Raw genomic sequence first — 22,910 nt, forward strand, 5'->3', positions numbered from 1 at the left:
GCGCCCCCCTGAGCCCCCTGCGTCCCCCGCGCCCCACTCCGGAGCCCCCCCGGTCCAAGGCCTCGCCCCCCATACGCCGGCCGCGAACAAGTGCTTTGATTTTAGCCGCTTGACTTATTTCCGGTGCATCGGTTCGTTGCACCACCGACTGACTGGTGGAAAATCCACTGACCCATCCGATCCGAACCGTTTTCCGGATACGGAAAACCGAGCCGTTGTGCCGGTTTAACCTCGCCACACACGATTGATTTCCGTGTATGCATTTTTGAGTATTATTGACGGGTCTCCCTCTCTATGTAGCGTATTGGTATGACAATGACTAATTTAGTAGTACGATTGCGTCATGTTACGTCGGCTTTTATGTATGTACATAGGGCCTGGGTCAATGGATTTTCAAATGAACAGTGTTTCGTATACTTTTCCATATACAATACTAACAATGTAAATAAATTAATACGACATGATATGTATTATGCTATAATAAAGTGACATGTGAGGTCATACTAAATCGACACTGTGTGTAAATCGTTAGTGTTCATATCGGAAAAAAATTAACGAAATATTTATACATTTTTTTATTTAGTTTTTACATACATACATCATATATGCCATTACAGGAATTACCCCAAGGCGACACATATGGTTAGATTAATTTTTAAATATAAGTACTAACAATTTTTCAATTATACAATAAACAATTTTTTGATATACAAAAAAATTGCTATTATGTTATTTTGATGATAATAAAACATTAGACATTTGAATAAAACATTTGATGATAATAAAACATGTCTCAACAATTTAGCTAGAAAAATCTAATAGGAGATGGTCGATCTGTGTTTTTTTGACAGCCACAAGACCTCGCCAGCAGCGTATTTGGCCGGAGCTGAAACCCAGGACCTACATATCTACTGGTATTTAATGGCTATACCAGTAATATTAATATCAATTCCGAATCGCAAGCACATGTCAACAAATTTGGACTAACCGAATTTGTAGGAGAGAGATAGGATGCTGATTTTCCCGTCACTGTACAATAATTCAGTTAGATAAATTGACAAACTCTAATGGGAAACTGTTGATTTAGATTTGATAGTTAAATATTTCAGATCTTGGCAGCAGCGATCGTATATTGCTGCTACCCTTAATCATCAAGAAAATTAAATACATTTTTCTACGGATAAAAAATCCTTTAACAGTGAGCTACGCTTTGGTTGATTTATTATGTTAATTATATACGAAGTGTGAATAGATGAAAATTATTTTATTACAAAATAGCAATTTATGACTTGATTAATTGCACCCTATATAAATTTTGTATTATTCTATAGGTATCGTTAAATACAAATGAAAGATATGTATTATATGCATTAGAAATTCATTTGTATTAAATTATGAATCAGTATTTTTTATATGTACATATATAGATAGATTGCGCAATTAATGAGGTCAAATATTGTCGCATTTGATTATATCACATTTTGATTATAAATAGTATTAACATTGATAAGATTTATTTTTCGTACTATATCATAGTGTTTCGTTTTTAGAATTGTAGAATGTAATCTCGAGTGTTAGCAGATTGCTTTTCCTCAAAGTCTATACATACATACACATATTCATGTAGACAAATACAATCCTTTGCAATATTCATTATTTATATGTAATGTGGAACGCTTGACATTTGCCGAGTTGTTAATATCGCGTGAGAGAGGAGTATAAAGTGAAAAGTTCTCCTTTGTGCAAACGAATATCTCACATTCACATCTCGACGATGGCACACGTTCGTCAAACTTTTCGCATTTACATCTGCTCCGTGCATTGAATATTTTATGTATTTTGTGTTTCTTTTTTATTGTTTTCGACTTGCACTGGAACAATTTCTCGAAATGTACATATCATATACGTATACACACAGTATTCGTGATTATTTTTTTCCTTTCGTGGAAATCTGGAACGTTCCTTATGGATTTTTCCCAGATGACCCTATAAATAGCTCGTTTTAGTGGCGTCCTACTGCTTGCGCGATATTGATGGCGGGGTGTCCTAGGTGACAGAAAACAAATACACTCTACCAAGTCGGAAAAGCTGGATGTAGGTCAGGTGTGACGTGGACCGCGTGGCTACTACCCCAAAATTTTCCCCCAGTGACGTTATGCGAAGACTGTATTGAATAGATTGTGCACTTTATATGTATGTATATGTACGCATGTAGATGCTGGTTTGGGTTTTCGTGAGGAATGTGAGGTATTTTTAAGTGATAAATTTTTATATGGAAAATTTGGTTCGGAAATGGAGCCGGTTAAGTGGAAAATGTGTCGAGAAAGCCGATGTGAATTTATTACTCGGCCTTCTAAAATCGTTACTACCCTACTTTGGACGCTCTCGTTTAATTTATTTTCAGTTGAAGCTTATTTTTTTATAGTCTTCTATACCTCTACATATGTACTTTGTTCGACTGGTTGGTCCTTTGCTTGTTTAAACTTTGCAAGGTTTTTTTGGGCATATCATACAAATTTTATTTCTATTCATTTACATTGATTGAATATATGTATAATCATTTCACTTTATGAATAAACTTTTGATCAAATTTATGGACCTTTATTAATAAAAACACAAAATTTAATACACACTATTTCGTTGATTAAATATATTAAAGAAAAAAATATTATATTATTTCTCAGACCTTTGGATATTTTTTTTTTGGTTTTCAAAATGTTTTATCGCTATATGTACATATATACATGTATATATATACGTCTTAATATATCCGTGATAGTTTGAATATTTGAAAAAAAATGTAATAATAACAAGAAGAAGAGCTTTTTAAAATAATGACCTTTTCAAAAGGTTTTCCTTGAAGTTGAACAGCGTCTTGGCTTAATTGAATAAGGTTTTCGTTCCATTCGAATCGAAAGTGACAGATGAGACTTGAAAAAGGTGGGATGTTTTCTTAAGGTGAATTTTTTCGCAAGGCGAAAAAAAATCAGGATATAATCTAAGTCTAACAAACCAAGGGGATTTGATCGAGTTTTGCAAGTATCGTATTTTATTTTAAGTATTGTTTTTGAAGTGTGGCAAGGAAAGTTTTATGGTGTGCGATTTGGTGAGTGCTGTGGAAAGTGTGTGCGAAACCCGTCAAATTGTCACAATCTTGAAAAGTTTTGATATATTATAATAGTCCGAGCATATTTCATGCAGCTTCAGCACTTTTCAAAAGCATCGGCTATTATTCACGCCTGTCGGAATTAAATTATCAGCAGTGTATGCTGTTGTGTGAAGGCTTAGTTTAAATGGGAGGCTTGTATCGGAATGGGAAGTAATTTTTCTGACTATTTTTTTGTCAGCAAAAAAAAGCGTAGCATCGTAATGTTTGATGGTTACATATGGCTCTACAAATCCAGTAGTTCAGCACAACAATAAATCGCGCCCAGGACCTCTTTCGCGTCGGATGATCCTGGAGATCCTAAATCAAGCGAACCCTTCTCAACATATTCCCACATCGGCGATTAGAAGAAGTTCTAAGCGTGAAATATTATACTTTTTTTAAACGCATATTTAATATAGGGATTTATTGTAAGAAAATAATGAAATGTCTAGGGAAGGGTAATTTTTCAGACATTGGATTGTACAATGAAAATTTATTTAATGGTAATCCTTTTTATGATATTACACTACTTCAGAAGTACATAATATCAATGCAATATTATACATTATTCTTTTTTCAGTAATAAAAAAAGGAAATTTCCAGCATTGTATATTTTTCTTATGTGAACGTCTTTGGGATATAGTAAATGATTTTCTAATAGTCAATATGATAGGTCAGGATTAGAAAAAATATTTTTTTGTGTTCATGATTATGTTCAAATATGCTAGATATTTCAAGATGTCAATTGTTTTAAAAATAAATATTGCATTAGTACAAGTACATATGTATATTGTTTGTAAGCTCTAGAATGCTTCTTCTTTGTGTGTTTTGATCTGTATATCTAACTGAAGACCTTTGATGAATCATCTATAATTACGACATGAAAGTTTGTTTTTAGAAAAAGGTCTGTATTCTTCTTGCTACCTTTAAGCGACTAATATCACTCAGAGTATCTACCTTTCTCTATATTATGTACATATACAAATTAAATCTATCGTAAAATTCATATTACGAGAAGTTCATGGAATATACCTCACGTATGTCATATATAATGTGTGTATTCTCAAATTCGTAAATTTTTTGTCGGCTTTTACCATTGACAAAGATATCTCTGTGCCAAAATTGTACAAAATGGTAAGTTGTGGGTGAATAGATAACAAGAAAATTAGTCGAGCGTTTGAAGGGAAAGGGTTCGCCATTTCGCCATTTCCATCGACAATCGACTGTGTGGTGTGATGCGTTACTTTCTGCGGTCCACCTTCTAATTATATCCGGTCCTGTGCGTATCGCAATAAATTATTCCGAGGCGTTGGAGGCCTTTGGTCGTTCTTTCTGCCACTTAGCATTTATGAAACTGGGCTGCCTCACTGATTTATGTCGGGCAGAGGTGGAGATCTCTTCTCCGGAACTCTCCTACTCTCACCGCCCCTTCTCCTCTGTTCCACTCAGCGCCTATTCGCAGGAAATCGAAAATTAGTCTTTGTGCTTCGCCACCCTCTCGAGCGAACCACCCCTCCGAGGCCGTTAATGAGGAGGCCAGAGAGGGCGGAGCGCCCCCCCAAGAGCCTCCGCAGTGCCTTAAGGCCCCCGCCGGGTCCGCGTGTTAACAAGCCGATGAATTAATGGCGACACGTTTCATGGCGTACTAATGTGGGTTGTTCGAATATAAAATAACTTAAAAGTATCTAAATAGAATAGAAACGCGTTTTGCCGTAGAGGTACGCTTATTCATGAAGCGAAATGGAAATACATCGCCGTTAGAACTGTTATAAATCTTATTTACTCGTTAGAATGATGCTTTTATAACAAAAGCCAGCGTTAATTCCAACCACCGAGAGGTTCCCTGATTCAAGTACTGGGTTGACCTCGTTTGCAAAGAATTAATTCTGAGTATTTATGTAGTGCTGCTGGTCAGACTTGGATATTTGTGACTCCAAGTCGTTCGTTTCCTATCAAAGTTTGCCAATTTATCTGATTTAATTGTAGAAACGTTTCCTCATCAAATTGGCAAAAACATTCTACTATTTCGGATACATTCTACCACTATTTGAATATAATTTCAAATTTAAAATCTTTAAATTTATATATATACAACTTGTATACTATAGGTGTCGCTAAGGGACAAACTGTAATGGCATCATGGGAAAATAACCATTTTATGTTAAAAAATGCAATGGTTTTGTGACATAATGCGAATATGTACATTATGTCTCAAGTGTTACTTCAAAGTATCCGGAAATTTATGAAAACGTATAACAAATTAAACTATTGTTAATTCCAATGATTTTCACAAAACAAATTTATACATGTGTATATAAGACAGTGGTGAAATAAATGAATCTTTGAAAAACAACATCTCTGGTATTTTTAATTCGGAAAGAAATGCTTAGCTATAGTTCTTCGTTAATAACATGTTGGGTAAATCTTTGAATTAAGGCAATTTAGGCTTGTCTATTACGGGCCGAATCAATAGTGTATTTATGATGCGGTGCGATGTAATGATAATAACAATATGTAGACGAATGTTGGGGTGCTTATAAATTGACTTTTAGCAGCTCGTTAAATCTGATTGGCTACTGAGCGAGGCTGGTCAATATCGTTATCTCTAATCCAGTAATTATAATGCCTAACCTCTTTGCTGAGAGTCGGGTTTATCTTAATTGAAGTAAAATAAACAATTGTAGTATAATGTTGCGGATAACGGTTGATTAGGGTTGTGCAAATTTTGTATGGGAATATCAAGTGTAGATTGATATGGTTATATGTATTTTTATTTGCCATGCGAAAGCTTAGATATTAAATATTTGCTTATATTCCCAGTCCCTTCAAATTGTAAGGATTTGCCTTTTTGGAATTAAATTTTAGAGTATTAAAAAATATAAATACTAGAGAGTTCCTTTTCATGGTTCTATTCAATCACTTCATATTTACTTTCAGCGTTAATTTCTTAAAGTTATCGAGTTTTTATGAACGAATATTTGAAATATTGCGTTCGAATGTATTGAGGCTTTTGAGTGTTTTTTTTTTTTTACATTTCAAACATCACTTTAATTTGACTGATTTGATAGTAAATAGATTTAAGGGGGTGTGCTTTCAAAGCACATAAAGAAAAACTTCGATTTACACCTTGGGTGTGTAAAAAATGTTTTCAATAGATGTATTGATGTTCTTTTTATGCAAAGTGTGTTTACTCCTTTTCGAATATTCTTTTATCGAAATATATATATTCTGTTTCGCACTTTTTTCATCCAACACTTGACAATATGGATGTGCTCGGAGTTTAAAAGCTTTGCGACACTGCGGAGAAGCGCGGAATGACAGGAGAAGGAAAGGAAGGGAAAAATGGGGATAAGGGAGTCGTAGAGGGCATAGGAAAATGGGTACCTACGAAAAAGGAAACACAGAGGAGACCCGCACACACACGCACACACATGTTCAGAGCAAACAAATTCTAGTGCGAAATTCGGCATATGGGTTGGAAAAACTGGGGCATTTTTCGGGTCGGGGCAATATTGCCCGAGCATAAAACCGTATCGTAAACCAATCGCGGCTTCGCAACGGATTAAGTCGGTTATATTTCATTCGGACCCAAGAAAAGCGACCCTATCTAAATAATACTAAAAAAAATCCCCAAAGGGATGCCACCCACGTACATGCATACATCTACATCCCGGGTGCGATTCATCGATCTGATTGTTGCGTTCGTTACCTGTTGGGGGGAGAAAATAGACGCAGTATCGAGCTAAAGGTTAATCTCGTGAGTGCTCCCAGAGGTTGTTTGTTTTTGTTCATAATCGTACTGGGTGTATGTACATACATACATATGTACATAAGTAGTTGCGGGATAATTAAATAAACTTTGCGCAGAACCAGGTTAATATAATTGTCGGCGGTGGAAGTGGTGGGATGTCGGATTGGGATGGGGTCGGTTTTATTGTCGTTTCGCTGTTATTAAAACAACGTTATAAGGGGTTGTGAGTATGCGTGTTCAAAGTCGTCCTCAGATGAGACATTTCACTTAGCCGTGACATGGTGATTAATTATAAGAAGGCATTAGAATTTAATTGAATTCTCCGTTCCGGCTGCTGCAGGCGCTTAAGCGGATATTTTGGTCTCTTCAATTACATGTATGTTTGTAAATATGTATGCTAAAGATGGCTAGAATAAATATGAAAGTACTTTCAAACGTATGCTAAATTCAAATTGAAGTTCTTGGATGTGTGTGTGTGTTTATAGTTGTGCAATATAAATACATAAATGCATTGTGACGCAATATAGGGGTAGTTCAACGGCCTGTGCTAGGCGTTTAAGGTGTGGCAGAAATGGATTTTTCATTCTTAATCTGACGTTGACTTATACCTATTTTATCTCAATGTTGCGTATTTTATATTACGATTCATAATGTGTGTTTGTAAGTCTCCGTATATGTACTCAAGTACATATATACAATTATTGTTCACTTCTGTATACAGTGCCAATGTATTCATATCTGTTGTGTATTTAATTTTTTTATCATTATTATTTTTAAAATAGTATACTTTTGATATGAAGTATTTTTATACCGTTTCTTTGGGTTTAAATATTAAAGTTGAGAATATCAAGTGATGAAATTGGATTATTACAATTAATATTTTTCGTATCTAATATATGTATGTATAGTCGGAAGTGTGATTAGTGTTATGAGTAATATGCATAAAAGATAGTAATATTTTTTCGAGGGGGTTATCTCTAAAATAAAATGATCATTCCTGACCTTTAAAACGTTTTAATTACAAACTGTAATTTTATAACTGTCCGTGTTTATGTTTTATCTGCATTAATATATATCTCAAATAAATAATACATGTATATTCGGAACTTTGGTGTTAGGAAAAGTATAACTTTTTCTTATGTTTAATGAAAATTGGGCGTATTTAATTTGTTGTCTTAACAAATGTATATTTTTTATGACATACATACATATGTATGTATATATATCATATACATATGCCATGACAGGAATTCTAGGAACCCCAAGGCGACACATATGGTTAGATTATTTTTGTACAAAAGTATCTATTAAACATACATAGTTACTTCCAGATTTCAATCATAAAATGACATACATATGTATGTATATACATAATATAATAGAGACACCTATGGACAATCAACAAATTTATTTGAGACGGAAAATTTGCTAGTAATACACTATGTAGGCAGCATATTTTTATAAGATTCAATAAATTCGAGATGCTAATAATTAAAATTTGTGAGAAATCGAGGAGGAGAAAACATAAAACTTGATTCAATTTTTCGCAGAGCAATCGTTTATCGATGGGATGAAATCTATAGAAGCTTTTAGCCCAAAGAAAAGCTCTCATGCGGCTTAATCAATACTTTCAATTATAGTAATGGAAAATTATCACATTCTGAAGTACCGGAGGGAGTTCAACTATTTTCCGGAAGTTCGCCAATTTCGGATAAACTTGCGTTTGTGTTGGAACATATACATATATATGTATATGGGATATATTTCAATTCCTGTTTTATTTGATGGATATATCCCGGGAAATCCGATACGCTATAATTGAAACCGTTCAAATTCGTAAAACTCAATATCTATGTGGTGACGCGTTACGGGTTAACGAACGAGTGAACACGTTATAAAAAATCTAGGGGACGTTTTACAGCTGGAAATAGAAACATTAGTCGGAAAATGGGGAGGAAAATTAAAACGGTTTTACTTGTTAAAAAAATGGTTTTTTCTCCAAGAGAGAGGAAAAACTTTTTAGACCGTGACCCTTTTTTCACCACTTCACCCGGTTTAAGCACCACTTTTTACTTTGAAACTTATTTACAACTTTAAATTCATTGAAAGTAAAAAAAGTGTTTATATAAAAATAATACTCACAGGTACAGCTTTTTATAGTATAATACCGAAGGCATTGTAAATGTAATTTAATTAAGGACAGTCCCACTTTGTTTCGTCTCACTTAAGCTTCATTATAATAAGCGATATCGTCATTTATGATAAATGTATTTTATTTGTATACGAATATGTTCAATATAAGCGACTATGTACTAATGTACGTATGTATCTATGTATATAAACGCGGATAAAAATTATTTACCATGAATTGACAATTTCGTCAACAATGAAAGCGATTAATCATATTCGAAGGCTAACCAAACAACATAAATGTAAATATTTTTAGATTTTTAATACAAACATCGAAAACTTTTCCGCCTTGTCATTAAGAGCAGATTCGGATTACATTATCGTCGAAAGCAAAGTTGAAAGTCGATAGGATTGTTGTGTGTGTGTGTGTGTGTGTGATTTCATCGATCCGTATAAATTTTTTAACATTTGACAGAGCCGGTCAAAGATTAAGTTGGGCAATTTATTTTTGAGAGTGGAACTAAGCCGAAAATAGATGGATAGGTCGCACTTTGCAGGAATCAATGAAATAATGCTTCAGGCTGAAGATTAATGACGACTAATATATTGTAAGAAGGTACATTTATACGTTTTGCGAGCTACGTAGGTACAATTTTTCGTATTGCTTATTTTATAGAACAATTTCAGAAACGATTTTGCTGGAATAAATTGAGCTATTATTGTAGCTTTGGAGCCTATACACTATACAGGCTGCGAAAGTGGGTCATCGATTTCGATCGAACATTATTTCCATATTCGGTGTTGGTGAATTTAACGTTGTAATATCATGTACTCTAATACTATCTGTACATTTTTATATAAGGGGTGGTTTGTTTTTGATATTGTGTAGATGTGAAATGAGACTTTAGTAATACAGTTTTGCGCATTGAATACAAATGAGGTGCTGAACAAAATAAATGTTTATTATATGAGTGCGAAAGGTGCTCGAATTTTCCAACTTTTTTCGTATTCTAGTCACACTTGCAATTATTTTTTAAATGTGACTGGAATATGTATGAATTTAAATGTAATAATATTTAATATTCCGGACCCACCGAGTATGAATAATTTTATAAAACTTATATGATTCTGCTGTACAGATGATATTTAACCTTTTCAGTTCTGAAAAAAACTTTTTTATTCAATTCTTTTATTCAGTTCATTAAAGGTGTATGAAAAATATTTTTTTGTGTATTTTTCTGAATTTATTTATGGAAAATACAGCATTTTTATAATTGACTTTTTCGTAAAAAAGTTACGAAAATAAAAATGGCTACCTGGAGTGGCGTGACCAGACGATGAAATCGTGCACAGACAAAACTAAACAAATTAATATGCTTTACACTTTGATATGCAGTGATCACGATGAAAATAAATAAAAAAATAACTTCAATAAAACGCGATTAAGTTAATATACATTGAAATGTTTACTGCATCTCAAGAGATGGAGTACAAATTTTGAAATTTATTATTAGACTTTTTCATTTTAATTATTTTTTATACATATTTATTTACATATACATATAACCAGGAAAGCCTAATAGTTAAATTACAATGCGCTTTTTTGTCTAAACATCGTAGAATTTATACAGTACCATAGAAACATATATGGACAAATTCGATTATGCTGATATTTCGAGAAATGTCAAATTTTTTCGAAGTGGGTAGCATATTTATAATATCAGCAAAAACTCGAGATGCTAATAACTCGAATTTGCGAGAGATAATAAGATAGAGATATATGCTTATGTAGTCAAACTTGCTACAACACGGAAATAGTATGAAACAGGCTGGGTTCGTGAGGTAATTCTCAAGGGAGAGGTGCCATTTTATTTTCGTGCAGTTTTGCATTGCAAATTTCCATCACATTGAAACAATTTTATACACCTTCCGTAAAAAAGTTTTGGTAAAAAACAGAATGAAAATCTACATACGAAAACAGATTGCCCTATCTTGTATTTTTGTGTTCTTTACCCTTCTAACATTGTTTAAATTTTTTTTCCGTAACCGATATATCATGTTATTGGGGGTTGATTTCACCATATTTTCTACTAAACAAATTTTTAATTGGTTGAATTAGTTAACATTTGCCACATAGAAAAGTTATATCGTATTTTGCTGCAAAATACAATATGTAGCTAAAATTTTACGTCCAACTTTAACGTGCTGTGAATGCATTCATTTTTTATATTTTGCGGCAAATATAAATTTCCGACCTTTGGCTTGTATAATAACTTCACATGTCCGACACAAATTGAATGAATTATTAAACCACGTCTGCGCTTAATCCGGTTCGATAGAACCGGCGCTCGGTTTTCAATTATGCAACGATTTCCCTTCAATTACCGAGGTACTCGTTTTCCACCAACACAATTTCATATCCAATATTTAAAACTTCGATATTCGATGACGCAAAAATATCGCAACAGGTTATCGCGTAATTATTCAACTTGTATATTTATTATCAGGTGGATTTTCACAAGGGTTGTATAATATAATGTAAGGAGTGTGTTTGTATGACGAGACTTACGTAACTGGGGCGGTTGCGTCACGAGCGGCGCCCCATATCGACCGGGGGCAAAGGCTCCCCGTCTGAGGGGCGTGTTCCCCCCCCGTTTCCCCTCTAAGACCCCTATACCATCCTCCCCACCTCCCCCTCGAGTGCATCTGCGATAAAAACTTCAGAAATGGGGCCGACAACTTTCTAAACTGCATGACCGTACAGCTTGGGGTCAAATTAAAACCGTTTTTGTTTGTCTGTTGATGGTTATGTGTATGTATGTATGTGTACCTGCATTGCGTAACATTAAAAATTGACAAGGGTATGTTTGACGTTTATGTATGTATGTATGTAGGTTCGGTGCTGCAGTTTTGACGTCATCGGATATTGCATGTCTCGAAGCGATGACGTTTGACGCAGTTGCATCAATTACGTGCAATTTAGTAATGTGTACGATATGGTGGATTGTGTTCTAGGAAAATTGATCGTTTTATGGGTTGTTGGAATATTTATGTATGTGCTTATGCAATGTGTAAGAAATGATTCTTGAAATTTAGCAACTTTATACGTAAATTTTCTATATACTGTGAATATGTTTTTAAATCATCTACTCACGTATATATATATGTACATATATAATATCTACATTAATATGGTTTGATATTTTAAGATTTTAGTTCAAATTTTATTTTTACATATGTACATTATATGTATGTACCATGATAAGAACTAATCCATGGCGACACATGTGGTTAGATAAGTACTAATAATTTTTCAAATATAGCAATATAAAAATATTATAGAGACATCTATGGATAATCAAAAAAAATATATACATAGCGAATTTGCAACAAATACATTATGTAGGTAGCGTTTTATATGATTCAACAAATTCGAGATGCTTATAACTTGAATTTACGAGAACCTGAGGGCTAGGATACAGATATATTGTATCTGTCACCACTATTAAACTATAAAATTGGAGAATTCTAACAGGAGAAGGTCGATCAGTGTATATTTAATAACCTTACCAGCAGCGTATTTCGCCCGGACTTGAACCCACAAGCTATCTACTGGTATGCAATAGTTCTTTCAGTGCACTACGCTGTGGCTAAATGGAAACATAATATCAGAAATATGAGTTGTATATTTGGAAGAACTCAAAAGAAGATTTTATAAGAAGCTTTCTTATAAATGTACTCGTTTTTGCGAATTTCGTTCTTTTAAAGCTTCTCGTGTAGGAAAAGCGGAGAAAAAGGATCTGAAAATTTAAGGGAGAGTAATTTGAAACGTTGCGGTTGATTAAAAATATCTGGAAAAGTTATGGGGCTTTAAGCGATTTGTCGAAAGAGGCGGAAAACTTTCACAAGAAACTTTTTTGAAAAAAAAAATCGGAAACTTTCAAGCCCTGATTTAGATCTGAATTTTGTCGTGAAGTAGAGTCGATAGATCTTCATTGAAAATACGGCCAGTATCTATATATACTATGTACGTACATACATGGTAAATATTTTGTGGATTGAATTGAGTGTGTTTTTGATAGTCTTATTAGAGTGATTTGGCGAATCGCCGGATGTTCGTTTTAGACGTCTTTCGATTTTATTTGCGTGCTGTTTCCGAATGAAATCAGTTGCATGATGTCTGTATCGATTTTTGAAAGTGCACAAGTTGCAATATAAATGAGAGAGGTTGTATTTCGAGAGAATCGTGCAGCGAGGGGGTGTTAGCGTTGTCGTTGTCGGCGCCAGTACGGCTGCCGGCGTTTTCCTACCCCCCGGAAAAGCCACCCACCCACCCCTCATTTTCTTGCTTCCTACCCCATTTTCCGCCCTCCGTTCTTCCGGTTGACGGTGCAATAATCTAGGAAGGTAGGCGAGACAGCTAGGCTTCCACTTCTGCTTTTGGCGTTTTACGAATGTTGTCGTGTATTTTTTTACATCGGATTAGTCTGACGGGCGGGTCGTAGTCTAAATCGGTTTATGGTTCAAATTGTGTAATATTGTTAAAGTTTTTTATGACTTGCTAGTTTGAGAATATTTTCTGGGGATTGTAAAGCAAACATAAAAACCAATGATGAAGATTGAGTTCAAATTTAGTATTACAACTTTAATAGAAAAATATGTTTGTTGATGTGGACTGGACGAATATTGAACAAAGCTTTGTTTTCATCGATCAAACTATCTAGAAATGTGTGTGCAATAAATATAATTTTATATGTAGTTTCGAGCTTGTTTATTCACATAGAAAATTTGTACTTTTCTTATGAAAAACAATGTTTTTATATTATTTATGCATGGAATATGTTTGACGTATAAATATGTGGATCATCTATAAGTATTATAAACACATAACGGATGTTATATCGATGTTGTAAACAGTTGATAGTAATTATTTTTGAATTAAAATCTTAATTATGGAATAAAATTTTTTATGTACATCGTGTACCGTTAATCTTATTTATTTTAATTATTGCGTCATCTGTCTTAATTAAGCGGTATTTATAGGGAGAAAAAGACACTGCAGGGTCGTCTATCTTCTTCGTGTGAATTCATTATGACAGGGTGGAAAAAATGTAATGAAAAGCTATTTTCAACGACGAAAATTTTCATAAAAAGAAAAATTATTATCACAAAGTATTACATAACACGTTTTGTTGTGTTGTTGAATGTCTGCACGCACACGCATACAACTAAGAGTACCCATGAATAATGTAAGAATTTGTACCATCTACGATAATATGATGATGATGTAGGAATTTTCTCCATATTCGACCGTGTCACGCACGTATAAATTCCCATAAATTGGCACTCGGATGATACGTATCAGCAATTATAAATAGCCAACGTGCAATTACGGCTATGTATAATATGAGAATTTTTCCATCGTTCAAATTAAAAGAATTTTATATTTGATATATAAATCATTTTAGGAAAAAAAGCTTGTTGAGTGATCGCGATTAGGAGAAGCGACCTTTTGATATTTTCCAGCTTTTCGGCGAAGCTTCTGAAGCTTTGCGGCATTGAGCGTCCAAAGTGCCGGCAAATTGGCGCCGATAAATCGTTACAAAGTGGCGCCTATATACCTCCCCCTTTCACCAGAGGGCTTTATAGGAGGCGAGAAAAGGCACACAGTTTTCCGGAAAATTGGACGTACCGCAGAAGAAAACTCCATCTCGTGCGCACGCTGCCAAAACCTGACAGCTGTCAAAAGTCGTTGGTTTCACTCCAGTGTGAAATTTTAATGAATCGTATAATAAATTAAACGCACTCGTATACAATTTTTACATCGTGGTGGATTGGAGTTTTAATCAAATTTTCATTTTTCACGTGGGATACATTTCAGGCGGACGGGTTCTATTGTTCGGTGGCTAGCTCCAGGCCACAGCGACGACCGGTCGTTGGGGAGGATGGGGATGGGGTTGTACCCCATTCGTCCAGGGGGTGGGAAATGGGGGGTTGAAGAGGGCTAGATCGATGGGCGGTGGCGCCCCGAGGTCGTACTTCCCCTTCTGCACTCGAAACGCCACGTGCATTTTATACTGTACAAAAAAAATTTACGTGGATGAGAATTTTCGCAGCGGAAAAATCCAATTATATCGCAGTCTTAGGAGGATGATTTTCTTTTATAAATAGCATTAAGGATCATAATGATATTTATGGAACGTGACGGAGATTAATTAAGTTAGATAGGTACGACAATTTTTCACTTGCATTGTTTAATATTACATTAGCGTAGATGTAGCCTTCATTCGTGACTTCATTTAAATGTAAGATAACAAAGGATCTTCTCAACAATGGATAAAATGCCCAATACGAATTTTCACCGTAGCCTTTGTGCTTTTAATCTTGTTCGCGATGAATTTATTATGATGAATGGTGCTCGCGGTGGATTTATTATATGATAACTGCTAGTTTATAGTTTTTGCCAATAGTTCATATCACATATAATTCATATCACGAGTTCGAGCCCTGGCTTGAAATTGCTGGCCAGACCTTGCATATATGTATTTATGTGACTCCAGGTCGATCGTTTCCTGTCTGAGTTTGCTAATTTATCTGATTTTATTGTTGAGACGGTTCCTCACCAAATTGGCCACCTACCATATATTTGTCTACAGTAAATATGTACAAATTTGGCCATAGATGTCGCCTTGAGATAGCCTGTAATAGTAGAATGGTAAATATATGTATAAAAAAAACAATGATTGAGCTTTTTGTATGATAATTACACATTTATAGTATACTAGTGATTTTACCCGACTTCGCTCGGTATTTGAAATATAAACCGCTTAAACATGGCTAATCTAATAGTAAACATTTGATTAAATTTATTTGAATATCCATTTGTATTTTTATTAAATCGAACGTCACGGACTCTACGAACCAAACAAATATACATACAAAGTCTCTTTCGAAATTAGATATTAGATTAGATTTCAGTAAATAAAAATTCATTGTTGAAATACATATGTTGTCATATATCTTATTTTATATTTTATCATGATGCCATTACGAGTTCCTTTAAACTTTTACATATATAAGTTTATAGATTATAAATTTGAAATCATATTCAAATAGTGGTGACAAATAGTAGGTAGGATAGTTTTGCCAATTTGATGACAAACCATCTCAACAATGAAATCGGATGAGTGGGCAAATTCTCATAGGAAAACATCAACATCGTCACAAATATCCAAGCTTGACCAGCAGCATTGCAGAAATACTTGGAATACATTATTTTCTATTGAGGTCAACCCGGGGCTCGACCCCGGGAACCTCTCGTTGGATAGTATTAACGCAACCATAGCTATAATGCTGGTTATGTACGTACGTATGTATTTGAAAAAACGAACAAAGCCCATTTTCCGTATTATAAAGGTATCTATTCATTGTATAGGTTTTCGATTCGAGTGAAGGAATTTATTCGGACGCGTGTAAAAATGGAAATGTTTGATTTATATGTTATTATGCCGTTTCGTACGTTTGACCCGTGAGGAAAACCCTTTACCCTTTTGTAAGGTAAAGGTTATTGTGTAACATGTCAACGAAATCGTTTATGAAAACTCGAGTAATTCACAGAGCTCGACACAACGCAAACTTCCCTGATGTAATAAAAATATATTGATAAATTGTGATATTTTTAATAATGTGATTTTTTTTTCTCTTTTCAGCAAAAATTTTATTATTTTACCTGGTGTTCTATGCGGTACTCATTGGGTTTTTCGCTGCCATGCTGGCCGTATTCTATCAGACGTTGGACTATCGGACGCCAAAATGGCAATTATCCGAGTCACTCATCGGCAGTAACCCAGGTAAATGACTGAAATTAATAAAACAATCAATTGATAGTTTATAAATGAGATAATAAATACGGTAAATGATTCATAATTGAATCTATGAGAGGAATCGTTTCAACTTCGTCGGAAAAATGTATCGCATTTGTGACTTGTGATGAATAAATTTTTCCGAGTTATCCGACAGTGCATTAACACGCTTTTCCTTTGTTGAATAAACATTTTTTGTAGACGATGTCATTACGGTTTCAACGACCACGATGAGATATCTACATTAGCCTCAGAGTCACGCTCGTTTTCATACCCTTAATGGCATCTTGTTTATTTTGAATGTTTATTCGCTAAATTGCCCGAAAGTAATGTAATTTTTTAAATGACCGGAATTAAATGTACCGCGCTAATGTTGTACTGCCCAGATAATAAATCAGTATATTCGAATTATTATGTAATATATGAGTGGTGGCTTATTTTATTTCATTAATTTTCCAGGTCTTGGATTCCGGCCCATGCCTCCGGAGTCCAACGTTGAGAGTACACTCATCTGGTACAAGGCCAGCGATGAGGGAAATGTCAACTATTGGACCAATGAGATAGAAACTTTCTTAGAGAGTAATTATATGCTTCATTTTGATGGTATCTGTGTATATTTTCAATGGATAAATGTTACTCACGTGTTTGTTTGACACTTGCAGCCTACAAAAAGGGTACTAGTGCCACTGACAACCGTGTCAGGTGTGATTATAATAAAAGCCCACTGGAAGACGGAAAGGTGTGCAATGTGCCTGTGGAAGAGTGGAAACCCTGTACCTCCAGTAATAATTTCAACTATCATAAGTCAGCTCCCTGCATATTCCTCAAGTTGAACAAGGTAACTAAAATTCACTATAAATCATGCCCCATAGCTGAACGAGCAACTCAAATGGAATCTAGATATGAAAACTTTCCACAAACTTCTATGAATCACATTCATGGCAGAATAGGTCAAATTGTTACATCAAAACTATGTACATATCTATTATTAGCATCTACTTGAGAAAATGTGTATAGAAGTATCACTGCTATTATATACCTACATATGTATATACACGAAAGATATTCTCCAGATAATATTTAGTACAAGGATGAGAAGCGATGCTTATGTGTAATTTGTTTTTAATTGTATCGTATAGTAACAATAGATGTTACTATACGATAGTTTTTTTAATTGGCCATGTGTTTAAATGTGTTGACGTACTTAATGTATGCTATAAGCATATCTAGATTCATCTTTGTATTGAGTTTTGGTCAATAATGATGTTTTGATTGTGAATTTAAATCGCTAATTTATTTTCGGTAATCGTTTCAGATATATAATTGGAAACCGGAATTCTATAATTCAACGGATGTTTTGCCAAATATTATGCCTGAGGACTTGAAGAAACACATTAGGAATGAGCATCGCGCGTCAGTTAGTACTTTTCATTATGTCATGATAATATATTAATGATTGATAGTGTGTAAATTGACATGTCGCCATTTTGGTTCGGGTGCTTATAAATTGCTGATTTTTTGAATTGATATGTTTCAGGCGGATACGGTGTGGGTGTCATGTGAAGGGGAGAATCCAGCAGACAATGAAAATATCGGTGCCATCCAATATATTCCTAGCCGCGGATTCCCGGGATATTATTTCCCGTTCACGAATGTCGATGGATACCTCAGCCCCTTGGTCGCTGTATATTTCGAAAAGCCCAAGAGTTAGTATACATTTCATATAATATATGTGTGTATGAGGGAATTGCATGATTGAATTTAAGAAAAAAATGGTGGCGTAAGTGGGATTTTCATTGTCTCTGTTTATCAGTGACAGCACACGGGGAAGCGAGCTTGAAAGTTCCAAAGCCCTGGCTTAAAGCAGCCCTCACACCTGCGCGCGAAATTATGCGCGGGGTTAACGTGTTAAAACGTGTCGGGCAATAAATTCAACGAGCCGGTGTGAGAGGTTATCGGATGCGGATGTGATATGCGCGCGCATGCGCAGCCCACTAACCTAGTGGCGCGACACGTGACCCGCCTCATATTGATTGCGCCCGCCTCAGCCCATAACCATCGCAACCGAACCACCACCCTCCTACATCGCCGGCCACCCCCTGCATCGTGTGCATCTCATATTGATGCACACGCACAATGCGCCCTAGGGGGTGGACGGGTGACCGGGTCAAGGCTCCGGCTGATTTCGCTTTCGATTATTAAGCGGTTAACTCGGGCGGGGATGTGATTAAAATGAGATAATGTGCTGAATTGGTAGCTGCGGTTGAATTTAAACCGCGTAATTTTCAATTGGGTATTAACTAATCATGCGGGGAATCGATGCATTGCGGTGGGCAGATGGGATTCTAGCGGTCAATATCGAGTGGCCATGATATTCAAAATAACTTTATACGTGAAATTTTCAAGAGATTTATATAGATAGTTAAAATGTTTTTATATAGAATGCTATTTTCGATAAGGGTCACATTATTAAATTAATTTCTTAAGTTTAAAGCGTTTTGTTTGTGGAGATGCACTTACTGTACTAAGATATTATCTGAAATATTTATGTATGTATGTATGTATGAATGATGGATAATTACTCAATTTTTTTTAAATTTCTTATATCACGTAGAATGCTATCAGTAAAATATCAGATCTACCTTTCTTTATATCAATAGTTTGTTTTTATGCTATTCCAATTAGAAATTTCCAGCATGCACATATTAACTACAGCGAATTGTTAATTATTAACTCTATATTAATGCAAAGGAATTTGGTTAATGGTAGGTATTATCGACTCTGTCATATCCAATTTAGGTTCTCATATTTTTATGCCATCATTAAACAAATCAAGTATAAGTTTATGTAATATGTTGTAGTGGTGACAACATGACCGAATATACCGGATGGATTTACAATCGTAGATTATTATTATAAGTAATGTTATATTTCACACTTTATGGTATTATAGTCAACTATACTGTGCAAATAGTTTGAGTGATCAGATCAATTAAGTTGCTAAATAGTGTTGGCTTTTTTATACAGTTAGGATGGACACCAAGTGTACAGCCTAGCTATCGATGAGCAATGTGCATACATCCAAGCTCTAATGAGGGCACATCGAAACTCATTCGACAGGGGTTCGAATTCATATAAATTAAAGATTCATAGATGAAGTGAATGCACTTATGTCTCATTGCTAACATAGTATCAATCCTCATCCAGCTAGTGGTTGTTAGCTTTGGAGGTGTAGTATGTTGCTTGACAATCCGTGGTCATCTACCCGGTGGATATTTGGCTTTGTAGATTGAGTTATATTCATTTACTGCGCCTGGGTGTCAGTCAAGGCCATCTACCTTAAATCGAATATTGAGTTGAATCCGAAGCTAATATCCACTGTCTGCGTTTGGATGAACAATTAACATGGTGTCATTCCTTCCATTAACTCAATGAGTGATGAATTTGTAGGCGTAGCTAGTATCTCTTATTTTCCCTTGGATAAACAGTTATAAATAATCTAAATGATAACTTCTCAACCATCCACCCAGTGGATGGTTGGCTGTATAGGTGTAGTTAGTATCGGTTGATTGCGCCTAGGAGAACAGTTTATATAATGCCACTCGGTCATCTATCCAGTGAGTGCTGGTTTTGCATGGATACAATTTTCACGCCTCATCTATTGAGTAAGTGGAGTTAGTATCACATGGTTGTGAATTGGTTGACAGTTTTAATGCTGTCACTCCTCGGTCATCCACCCAGTGCATGACGACTAATATTATCACACCTCAGCCATTGAGTTACTGCATCTATGTAAATGGAGTTGATATCACATGGTTGTGAATCGGTTAACAGTTTTAATGTTGTCGCTCCTCTGCCATCCACCCAGTGGACGTTTGGCTTGGTTAATATGTAAGTGTAGTTGATATCGATCAACAGCGCACGGGTGAACAGCTCATGCTGTGTCACTCCACAGTCATCCAACCAGCGGGTGGTCGGTTTTGGAGCTTGGAGGTATGCAGCTAGGATGGATGCTGATGGTTTTGTGTTATTTTTTTCAGCCGGGGTGCTGATCAACATCGAGTGCAAGGCGTGGGCAAAGAACATCTACCACGATCGCCACGAGCGGCGCGGCTCGGTGCACTTCGAGCTGATGGTGGACTAGGGGGCGCGCCACCGTCTGTTGCGTTAGTTCGGCGCCTGCGCCCCGGCCGGCGCGGCGGCGGGGGCGCTCGGCCGGGGCGGGGCCGCGCCTCACCTTCATTTCGTTAGGCCTTTCTTTTTAATACGTTAACATATTTAATAAAACTACTATAAAATAATAAAAATAATCGATTAAAGGATGGAACGTGCGTGTACTAAAACCGAAACAAACGAATACACTAAATACTACCCAAAAAAAAAAAAATGTTAAATTTAATAACGTAACGGCAGCGGGGGGAGCGCAGTAACCTGGCGCTTGGCGCGTAGACGAATTCACCACCGGGTGTCGGTCTTTAGGTAATATCATAGATTCATATAAAACTAAATAATGGATTAAATTATATTTAAAAAAAAAATGATTTAATTATCGATAATTAATTAGTTGACTTGGTAAGTAATCACTAGCTAATTTAAATATTCAATTCTGCCCTGCCACTCGTTAGTTTCTCTAGCCGTACAGTCGTTTTGTCAGTGGGTACGCTCGCTTCAGCTATGTGCCGCGCGGCTCGCGGCCCTAGGGCGCTTCTGTCATGTCATGTCTTGTCTTGTCTCGTCTTGTCTTGTCCTAGACAAGACCCAAATAAATACCACACACAAAAACACAAACATACACACACACACACACACACATACTCAAACACTAATCAGTATAATCACACTTTGTGCTCTTTACCGCCATAAATAATAATAATAATAAAAAAATACACAGATACACATACACAACTCCCAGCCGACATACTACATGCATAATATACAATCGAACGGTCAGTTTCGTTGTGTAAATAATGTTTCGTTGTCATGATTGTATAAAAAAAAAAAAATATATATATATATATATATATATATATATATACATACATATACATAGAGATTTTTTTCCTTAAAAAAATTGTGAGTTGTATTCGTTCACATAAAATATATATATATACGCATACTTATGAAACGTCCCCTATCAAGACTATTTTATTATATAAATATATAGTTTTTTGATAGTGCACGCTTTATATATATTTCGATATATGTATATATATATATATATATATATATATATATATATATATATATATATATATATATATATATTTATATAAGTGTATGTGTATATGTGCATCTATATATATATATATATATGTATATGTGTATATATATATATATATATATATATATATATATATATATATATATATATATATATACGTATATATCGCAGTGTGTTTCCGAGCGGCGGCCCGCGGCCCGCGGCGGACCGCACTACATGTTAAGCACTGTTACGCTAGTTTTAAACGCAGAAAAAGAGATTACCTATCCATTAATAAATTAATGAAATTGTTATAAATAGTTAGTATGTACGTACTTAAGTGTTATCTGTACTCCATAATAGTTTAGAGTTATACTTTTAGGGAACTATCCACCAAAAAAAAAAAACATTAATTACATAACATTGATTAAATTTAAATTAAAAACAAAAATTATACATACATTTTACGTTCGTCTTGTGAGGACGGATGTGAGACAGGGACGTGGACCGCTCGGCGGTGGCGCGGCCGGGGGTCCGGGGGCCCGGGGGGGGTGCGGGGGGGCGGGGAGGGGCCCGCGCCGCCGCCCCCCGTCGACCCCGCCGCCCCTCCGCACGACGCTCGCCGCTCGCCTACTGACTGCGCGCATGCTACACCCAAAAAAAACACTCATGTTCACATACCAAAAACAATTTCATTTATGCTTAATGTAAACATTTTTAAAAGAAATTAAATAAAACATCCATAGTGGTTATAAAAACATCCTAATTGTTTTATTTCTCCCCCCTCCGTCCCGCTTGGACCAATAACCGCCCCCCCAC

General features: G+C 35.4%; 1 protein-coding gene across 2 annotated transcripts in view; it reads left to right on the forward strand.

Annotated features, from left to right (window-relative positions):
• The window catches only part of nrv3 (sodium/potassium-transporting ATPase subunit nervana 3), a 44,522-nt gene extending 23,257 nt beyond the window's left edge, over positions 1-21,265 (forward strand). For both annotated transcript variants that reach the window (XM_077444659.1, XM_077444660.1), the window contains 6 exons: positions 16,739-16,879; positions 17,351-17,470; positions 17,554-17,729; positions 18,207-18,308; positions 18,429-18,597; positions 20,932-21,265. In XM_077444659.1, coding sequence (XP_077300785.1) covers positions 16,739-16,879; positions 17,351-17,470; positions 17,554-17,729; positions 18,207-18,308; positions 18,429-18,597; positions 20,932-21,035 — 812 coding nt within the window. In that variant the 3' untranslated portion in view covers positions 21,036-21,265. The remainder of the gene's footprint in view (positions 1-16,738; positions 16,880-17,350; positions 17,471-17,553; positions 17,730-18,206; positions 18,309-18,428; positions 18,598-20,931) is intronic.
• Positions 21,266-22,910: the final 1,645 nt, after the last annotated feature.

Source organism: Arctopsyche grandis, chromosome 13, assembly GCF_051622035.1.
Source record: "Arctopsyche grandis isolate Sample6627 chromosome 13, ASM5162203v2, whole genome shotgun sequence".
Taxonomy (NCBI): Eukaryota; Metazoa; Arthropoda; class Insecta; order Trichoptera; family Hydropsychidae; genus Arctopsyche; species Arctopsyche grandis.